This window comes from Oppia nitens, unplaced genomic scaffold, assembly GCF_028296485.1.
Source record: "Oppia nitens isolate AA-2021 unplaced genomic scaffold, nextdenovo-longstitch-racon4-pilon3 scaffold8_pilon_pilon_pilon, whole genome shotgun sequence".
In the NCBI taxonomy this organism is placed as follows: Eukaryota; Metazoa; Arthropoda; class Arachnida; order Sarcoptiformes; family Oppiidae; genus Oppia; species Oppia nitens.
The window spans coordinates 1,853,064-1,863,663 of NW_026533252.1; the positions used below are offsets into that span (position 1 = coordinate 1,853,064).

Genomic DNA, 10,600 nt, shown 5'->3' on the forward strand with positions numbered 1-10,600 from the left:
TGATGTACCACTTAATTAGTGTTATATAACATAATAAAAATACATTCAAAATCACAAAATATATTTTTAATTATCAATTAATTAAAAAAATAACAATAACTTTATTTAATAAAATATTTGTGATCGTATTTTTGCATTTTTAAAATCATTCAAATTCACTATTAATATGATTGTTGTTAACATATAGTAGAGATGTATAGATTGTCATTACTGTTGGATAAGTTATTCTTAAACTGTGGGGATATATGTGTGCAATATGTGTAAGATTTTCAAGTTTGAAGTTTCGATAGATTTTTTACAAGAAAAATAATTTTTCAATACTATAGTTACACCATCTGGTTTGATATATTGATATTTACTGTATATACAGTTATAAATCTATATAATGTTAGTATAGGCATAAAATGTTGGAAAGTACAGTATAAATGCTGTAAATACAGTACATGTGTGTGTGTGTGTGTGTGTGTGTGTGTGTGTGTGTGTGTGTGTGTGTGTAGGTGTGTGTGTATGTATGTATGTGTGTGTATGTGTATGTATGTGTATGTATTAATAAAATATTTTTATATTTTTAAACATTAAAATATAATATAATGTTATCATTCATTTTTATTTTTAAAAATACTGATTGATATATAATAAAATTGTTGTATAAAATAATATATGATATAAAATTTTATGTAAAATTGTAAAATATGTGAGATTAAATAAATTAACATTTATAATTAATTATGTAATAAATGCAAAATTTACTTTAAAAGAAAGTAAATTAAAAATATATTAATAAATTGTTATATTTTCATATTTTCAAATTCAAGATTTACACTAAAATTATATAATAATGAATATATAATGAGAATATTTTTAATTAATGTAATTATAAACACAAAAATAATGTCTACTATTATGCACTGTAACAAAACATTTTTATTTTATATTAAAATTAAATTAATGAAACTGATTTATATTATATAAATTTATTTTATGACATTATTTTTCATTTTCAACATTATATTTATATAATATATTGTAAAACTATAGTTACTTTAATATTGGAATAAATCTTAAACAGCGGCGACAACAATGTTATTGATTTAAATTATTTGGTCACTCGTATATTAAAAAACAAAAATTACCATGCTGAATAATAGTGTAATTAATTATTTTTAAATTTAATTTTATAGTTTTCTAGATAACTGTTGTAGACTATTAAAAAAATTAATTATTAGTTGGCACAATCATCCAGCCAACATAAAATTAATTTAAAAATAACTAATAAAAATATTAGTTAAATTGATATTATTTTTAGATTTTTAATTTGCCATTTTTATATCCAATGTATAGTATAGTTAGTGAAATAATTGAAATCAATAACATATAATCCTTATCATTCCCACCGCCGCTGTTTAAGACTATACCTTAATATTGCATTAGTAATTCATTATCAAAAATAAGTAATTTTTCAATTTTTTGATATATTTATTCAGTAAACTATATAATATTTTGATTAAAACATTATTATGAAATCAATAGACATTATTATTATTATTATACTATTAAAACATTATCTCAATAGTATTAGTTATCATTAGTAAATAAAAAATTTTATGAATAACTTTGTTGTAATATTAAGGTTTGTCTATTTAATAGACTCTATTAGTTATACATTAGGAAAATATGTAAAGACAGTAAAATGTCAATAATTTAAAATGTTTATAATGTTTATATTATAGAGTATATTAATAGTAAATATCAAGATCAACAAAAATTATTTTTGAATAACAAAATGCTATAAAAAAAGGTAAGTTTCAATGACATGTCTATTGCAATCTTTAATTATTAAAACTTATTACAAATAATATTATGTAATAATTAAAGTACCGTAAATGTTAATATATATGCTAATTACTAACATAAATGGCAACATATCGTGTGTTTACTGATAATTATAAAATAAAACATTTATCATTAAAAAAACAATGCTTTGAACAAAAAAAAACTATTAACTAATAAATCCTATTCTTAATTATTTTAATGATAAATGTGATGGTTAAGAAAAAAATATTTGAATCTAAAAATAGTGAAAATATTTTACTTATTGTATAAAATTTTGATAATTAATTAGAAAGTTTTCAATTTACTAAACAACATGTCATTTAAAACAATACAAATGATCACATTTTTAATATACATTGTATTTATAAGACATTCATCGCACAGGCGTTGAACACTGAATATCGATTGCTATACTATCCTATCGTTTCCAGAGAGAGATGTTTTTGTGAGTTAACAACAGCTATCAACAGTTATTGAAGACAGTTATCCAAACCGTACATCCAGTGATGTGCTCACCAAATGCATCCCTAACTTTTAGCTTAACTTTTTTTTCTCCCAATGATTTTACTGCTATTCTCTTAATATAACTTTTTTAATGACTTTTTATGAGTTCAAATTCAATATTGTGTATATAATATGATATATACAAATAATATGTATAGTATGTTTGCTATGCTATAATTTAGTTAACATAACTATATAATTAAATTAATTGAGTCCTAAAATATTGGTAACATTATTGTCAACATTAACGACTTGTGTGCTGTAGAAAAAGATAACTATTAAAATAATGGATCCGATTTGGATGGCCAATAATACCGATTTGCCTGATTTGGCACTTTTGGACCGAAATTGGCAAACATTTCTAGTCATATTATACACCACTACGGCTATCATATCGTTGGCCAGTAATATAGTAACTATTGTAGTGCTGGTTAAAGGGGAACGACTGTCATCTGAGTTATGGAAATATCTAATCAATCTATCGGTTGCCGACATATCGATGGCCGTATTTTGTATACCATTTACATATACTATGTTTATGTTAGGCCATTGGGTGTTCCCGGTCTGGTTGTGTCCGATCGTACAGTTCACGCAAGTCTGCTCTGTCCTCATCTCTGTATATACACTTACACTCATCGGTATTGATAGGTATGTGCTGTCAAATAATAATTTCTATATATTTTATGTAATTTAATATATAAATATATTGTTTCAAACACTGGTTGGTGATTATCAATAGTTACTTAAACTAATTATGTATTATACAAGTAGTTGATTGTAGTCGTATGAATCACTCAAACATTTTTTTTATTAATTTTAATACATATAAATTAATATTATTATTAAATCGAAAAAAATATATTATTATATTATCAATGATTATCAATAAATATATTAGTAAGTGTTAGCAAACATGTCGAGCATAACATGTATAGAAATATCAATTTATAGTAATAATCATTGAGTGGCCACTCATTGTTTAATCAGGTTTTTTACCAATTTGTTTGTAAAACTCTTAACATATTATAATAGTAATATTAGTTTATATCAATGATATCAATTTGCATCAAATAATAATATTGAAAAGATCTAATTAAGTTTACTTAAATAAAAATTATGAATAAATCAGTTGAGAATTCTAGTTAGCATTTCCAAAAAAAAAAACTTATAAACTAAATCTAATTGTTGTGTCTTTATAATGTTTATCTTGTTTAACAACTAAAATTTTATAATTAGCAAATTTCTAATAACAAAATTTAAAACTTTGTTGAAAATAATAAATAAACTATTTTGACAATTTATTTTTTTAAATAAAAAAATTTCTGATTTGTTTAATATATTCATATATTAAATAAGTATTATAAAATGATTTATCTATTGTCTCTAAAATGATAAATTACAAATATTTACGAAATGGTTTTTAGCAAATAAATAAAAAACTGCTTATATAGATTATGATTAACTCTTTTGTCATTTTTTAAACAAAATTAATATCACTGTAAATAACTATAAATTTTTTTTCTTAATAACATTAAATATTTTTTTTATTTTTAGTATAACTTGAATAATATTGTGTTTATTAGAATATTTAATTATCACAAATATATAAATTTTACAATCCATTTAAGTACTAGTAATACATAAAACAATAGCACAATATTGAAAACAATATTAAATTTAAGTATAAAAAAAATTATTTAACAATAATTATTTTTTATTAAATCAAAATGATTTTTAATTTTGATGTAATGAAACTAATGTAATGAAATATTAATATTATTTTAAAATTTATTAAATTTACGTTTATATATTGATGTATATTCAATAAACATAACTTAAATGTCAAATGTTATTATTTTTTAATATTAAATTCTTAGAATCTAAACATTAAAAATTTTTTAACTTAAAAATATTATATTAATATTAAAAACAAATTATAAATTTATATAATAAAATTACTGTTTCTACTTTCAAGTTATATTTTGTCTTATCTATAATATATCTTTATGATTTTGTTTTATTTTTATTTAATATATTGTATTTATTATAAAGTACAGTACACATATTATATAGATTTTATAGATAATTTTTAAAAATTGTTTAAAAAATATTCTTCGACTAAACAAATTATCATATATTAATCCAAATTAATTTAATTATACAGTAAAAAATATTGAAAAATAAAATAAAATAATTTAATTTAATTTAATTTAATGCAAAATATTTAGAGTACAAAATAATCACGAATTACTTATTTGTTTATTTAAGAAAATTTCATATTAAGCAAATGTATATTATATAGAATATTCAGTATATTATATAAAATATTTGCAAAACATGGCAAATATCTATATAAAAACAGTTTTATTTATAGTATTTAGGAGACTATTTGACTATAGATTTGTGAGTAAATAATTATAATAATGCACTCAATTATGTCTTTAATAGTTACCAATTGTTGATTATTTAATAATATTGTTTGTTTAAACTTTACTTAGAAAATAGTAAACAACCTACTATAAAACAACATTTTAATTAAATACATTTTAAAATAAAAGATTTATATAAATTAAAAATAAATTAGTATCATGTATCCATTTTATTGATTGGTAAATGAATATTAGAAATAAAACTCTAGAAAAAAAATTTAATTAATTATTTATATAAAATTTTATCCTTTTAATTTTTATTACTTATAATTTAATAAAAACAATTCTACTTATTAATACTAATAATATTATTAATATTAGAAAAAATAAAAATATTAGTAACAAAATTAACATAGAAATCTTATAAACAAATATTTTATTTTTAAATTGTGACAATTAAATTATAAAAAGATTAATTAATTATGATGTTTAAAATCCAATTGCCTTTAAATGAGTTTTTATTGATTATTTGGTTAGTTTATCAATTTAAAGTTGAATGTAAGTTTAACTGATTATAAATGAGCTTATTATAACAAATATATATATATAATTAATTTAATATATAAAAGTAAACAATTAGTTTAATAATCTTTTTTTATTCACTAAAAACCCAATTTAATGTTTTTATTTCAAATTAGGGGTGATTAACATATTACATTCGCACTTTTTAAAGAAACATAAACCTCCCCTATGTTTGCAATTGTTAGCATATAGTTATTTTAAAAAATTACGTTTGAATATCCCTAACCCCTAACCCCCACCTCTAAGAAATAAATATATATTTATAAATAATTTACATTAATGAAGGCCTTATACGATGACTTTGAGTTTGACATCAATTAATTTAAACAAAATTTTAAATCTTTTCAAATTTAAAATTTTAATGAATATTTTATTTTCACTTTTAAAATATTATAAAAACTAAAAATAAAACTCTATTCAAACTATTTTTTGAAAAGATTAACTTAACCCTTAAATTATTTAAATGCAAACGTTCTTAAGCTCAATACCCCCCTCGTTCGCAAATATTTGCTTTGGCTGATACCTACTCCCCATTTACGAACATAATATGTGAATCACCCCTTTTATGATATTAATTTGACATTATTAATTTGATATATAACATTATTAAGTTTATTATTTTATTAAAATATATTAAATTTTATATTGTATAGTATAATACAATTTCAATTTGTCAATAGTTGTTAGTTGAATTAAAATTATATTTAGTTGTGATTTCATTTAAATTTTAATAAAAAAATATAATTGTATATATATTCTGTATTTTATCAAATTAGTTAAAATACAATGGAATTAATTTTTTTATCACACAATTGCTGTCATAGAAGTGAACATAATATTATATAAGTTATTTGTTATACATTAAAAAGCTTTTAATAAATATTATTATTTTTCTATAACAATATTTAATAAATTTTAAGCTGATAATGATTTCTATTTTTGAGTTTAATTTCTAATTTTTTATATATATTGAAAAAAGAAATTATTTTATATTTAGCTTTAAAATTAAAGCTATTTACAACAGTTTATTTTAAATATTGTATAAAATATATTTATTTTTTATGTTATTTTATTGTATTTAATTTTATATTATATTATATGTATTCCTGTGTAATATAAGCATAGTATAAGACGTAAATATTATTAAATCCTATTTTCTTTTAATAAAATATTAATGTTTAGAAAACTGTTTAAAAAATATATTTGGTTTTTAAAACAATCTTATAGTTGGATATCAATATATAAATAAAATACAGTATTAAATAACAATATATTTTTTAACAAATAAATTAAATATTTTCTATGATTAAATAAATTTATTATATTTATATATTAATTTATAACAAAATATTAATTAATATTTAAAATCAAAGTAAAATTGTTTGAACTATTGTACTACAAATACACAATAATAACAATTGAGATAAATATAATGAAATATCAATACTTATTTTACTGCAATATATACAGTAGTATAACACTATATATCTGTAATATACTGTAATAGAAATATATTATTTAACTTACAATATTGTATAGTGTTTTTGTTATTACTGTACAATACTATTGATAAGATAACATCTAATAATGTGATAAAACCTAAATTTTGTGTAATACAAATAGTCGGTCAAACTAGAAATTTATTAGAAATAAACTTCTATAGAAATTTTACTTCATTATTATATTATGGGATCACCATATCTACTATATATATATATTAGTGTATTAGAGTGTAATACAACTGTATATTAGTGAGAAATAATATAATATATATTTACTAAAATATACACTACAGTACACTACTATACAAATGGGATCCCTATATATTTAAAAATATAAAAAAGTTGATGTCACATATTATATTAAATTATTGTATGTTTAACTTACTTTTACATTACTTATTAGCAATAATTATACTTATAGTTTTTTAAAAATGTTAATAATTATTTAATAATATTTTTAGTTTAAAATAATTAGATTACTTTTTTTACTTTAATTATTTATTAAAATATTAAGAATAATATATAATTATTACTTGTAATTATAATTTATTTTAAATAGATAACAAATATCAAGAGAATAAAATTAATATAGGGATCCCATTGATAGTAATTTCTTTTAGAAATTTTCTAGAAATTTCTTTATTATTTTAATAATTTCTCATTTTTGCCAACACTAAATACAAATCCCTTATACTGTATATATATTAATACAATATATACAATATATACCATATATTTAGCAAATCATTTTTTCACTAACAGTTTATCCATAACATCCATCAAACGTATGCTTATTTCACGTAAATTATAACTCTTATAGTATACATATAATATATATATAGATTTTTATTTTATTTTATGTTAGATTCAATTTTATATATTTATTTAAAAATTGTATACTACTGTCTTAATTGTAAACAAATAAAACATCATTTTTTATAAACAAATATTGATTAAAATAAAAAAAATTAGTGTATTTTTTTATCTAAAATAATATTTCTTATAATTTAACAGTTACTAATTATTTTTAATAACCTTTAGTATTTATATAAATTAAATGTATTTAAAATACATAATTTAATAGTATTTATTTTTGTAATTTATTTTTATTATTAAAAATAATTTTAGATTTAGCAAATTCTTAATATTTATGAAAACTACTTAAATTGTATAATACATATTAGTGTTGAAGTTAATCTAAATATTTATTTAAAAATTTTATTGTTTATTATATAAAGAAATTTTTGTAAATATAATTTGCAAGTATTATTATAATAATATTATTGAGTAAATTATATTTAAAGTGTTATAAACATTAATTAAAATTATTTCATTAAATTTTTGTTTTTCTTTTATAAATCTAAAAATATTAATATAAATTTAAGCACAAATATATATATATTGAATTAATATTCTAATAATTTATCAATTTTTTTAAATAATTTATAAGAATATAATAAATAATATAATAATAATAATTGATTCAATAACTAAAAATATCACTTAATCTTTATTATACTTGTCTTAGATAATAGAAAATATGACTTTTGTTTTACAGATATTTTGCGATATTATATCCGTTTCAAACATCATCTTATCTCAAATCACATAAACTATGGCTGGTGTGCGCCATATGGATGGTCAGTATAGGTGTGGGATTAATACCGTACTATAAGACTGAGGCCGTGAGGTTTGCCTACGGAAACGATACATATTATGACTGTCGGGAAGTTTGGGACGAAGAAAGTGGCAAAAAATATACACTTTTTATATTTATTATTACGTTTGCATTGCCTATATTTATCCTGACGTTTGTCTATACATCCATTTGTTGTTATATTCTCCGACACAATACTCCCGGCAATCCCGACCGCGTTCGTGATTTGGCCCAATGGAAGCTCAAAATTAAGGTATTTTTACTATTAGTATAATATTATTATGTAATATTATACCTGTCTTTTAGTGTTATTAATATTATTTTACTTATTATTTACTTATTATTTACATATTATTTAATTTACATTACTTTCTTATTTCTACTGTATTTATTGTTTATTGTCTATTTAAACAAAAATTATTAAATATATTTTGACCAAAGCTGTAAATAAATATTTTCGTTTACATATTATATAATTATGTACATTATATTAGTACTACTACTGTAAATATATTGTAGTTTTTATATATAATATTAGATAATAAGATAATAGTTTTGATAATTATCATTGTAAAAGCTTTTTATATTACAATTATAATATAATTTTTTACTAAATATACAAAGTAATAATACATTACATTTATACAAAATAATAATAATTTTTAACATTCATTACAATAATAAAACAGTATAACTTTTTTATATTATAAATATTTATAAAAAATTATAACTTATTTTGCCTTTAGTAAAAACAAATCTATTTATTATAATTATATCGAAGTCAAAACGTGGCGACAATAAAATTTAATATATTTTTTCCAAATACATAAAAACATATATATTATTGACTAATAAAACTGATTTAATTGTATGACTCACATACTGTACAAATATAACACAATAATTGTAATAAAGACTAATTCAATTAAATAAAATGTTAAATATTTGACATTTTTACTATTAAAGGCTAAATGCAAAATCATTGTTTAAAAATAGTATCAAAGATTTTTAATTGTAAAATTAGATTTAATAAATTTAATTTAGACTTAATATAATACTATTTATTATAAATAAATAGTATTAATAATATTAGATAATGTTTTATGCTTAAATAAATTGTATAGACGTAGGCGTATAATAATAACTTATTATATTTTTATTATTATTGATAAGTTGATGGCAATTGAAATAAACATCAATTGAGAAATTTATTTCATTAATATTTATTTTGATTATTAACTTTTTTTTATCAATCAATGAATAGGTGGTTAAGATGTTGATAACAATAGTGATACTGTTTGCTGTTTGTTGGCTACCGATCCATATCTTTAATATAATGGTTTGGTTTTTTCCGCCGACGAGTATCAACACTTCGCGGACGCTTTACATGACATATGTCTTCAGTTACTTCTTCTCACACTTTCTTTCAATGAGCCATTCATTTATTAATCCGTTTGTTTACGGCTTTATGAGCGAAAATTTTAAGGTATTTTCTATGAAATCATGTTTATTATGCAAACAATTAACCGGAAACACTATCAAATTGCAAGCTAACTGTCCACCAAATAATATACCATTATATACTATGGACTGAATAACTTTTAATATAAAAACAAAACAATCCTATTATGTTTGCCTTTCACTATCAATAACACACACACACTTGACTTATATTGTTTAAGATTGAATAATACAATAACTTTGAGATTATTAATTCCCAAACAAACAAATGAATAACTAATAAAATTATTATTGAAAATGACACCAAAAAAAATTTTTGCTTATAATATAATATATAAATGTCTTTTTCATACATGAAATCAAAGTCAAGTTTGAGACGACTTGTGACGAGAATGTGGTCTAAACGCAAACATATGGACACAGAATTGGATAAATACAGTGCTTCTCATCAAACACAGGAATTGACATCTTTGAGGATCAATACCTTATGAACAGACAAATTATTATTATTATTATTATTACCAAAATAGTTGACAATAATTGTAACCAATAGACATCAGTGTTGAGCAAATAAACAAGAATTTTTTCTGGAAATATTCTAGGAATCCTTTTTTAGCTAAAATAATTTTAAATTAACAATTAGGGATAATTGTGTTAAATTTAAAGTTTAATGAAAATATTTTACACACAGT

At 19.5% G+C, this 10,600-nt stretch overlaps 1 protein-coding gene across 1 annotated transcript; it reads left to right on the forward strand.

The window, feature by feature from the left end:
• The first annotated feature begins 2,623 nt into the window (after positions 1 to 2,623).
• LOC128964129 (RYamide receptor-like) lies at positions 2,624 to 10,400 on the forward strand. Its single transcript, XM_054310688.1, has 4 exons — positions 2,624 to 2,985; positions 8,349 to 8,700; positions 9,712 to 9,933; positions 10,274 to 10,400. The coding sequence occupies exons 1-4, from the start codon at positions 2,624 to 2,626 to the stop codon at positions 10,397 to 10,399; spliced, it is 1,062 nt and encodes a 353-aa protein (XP_054166663.1). The 3' UTR covers position 10,400.
• Positions 10,401 to 10,600: the final 200 nt, after the last annotated feature.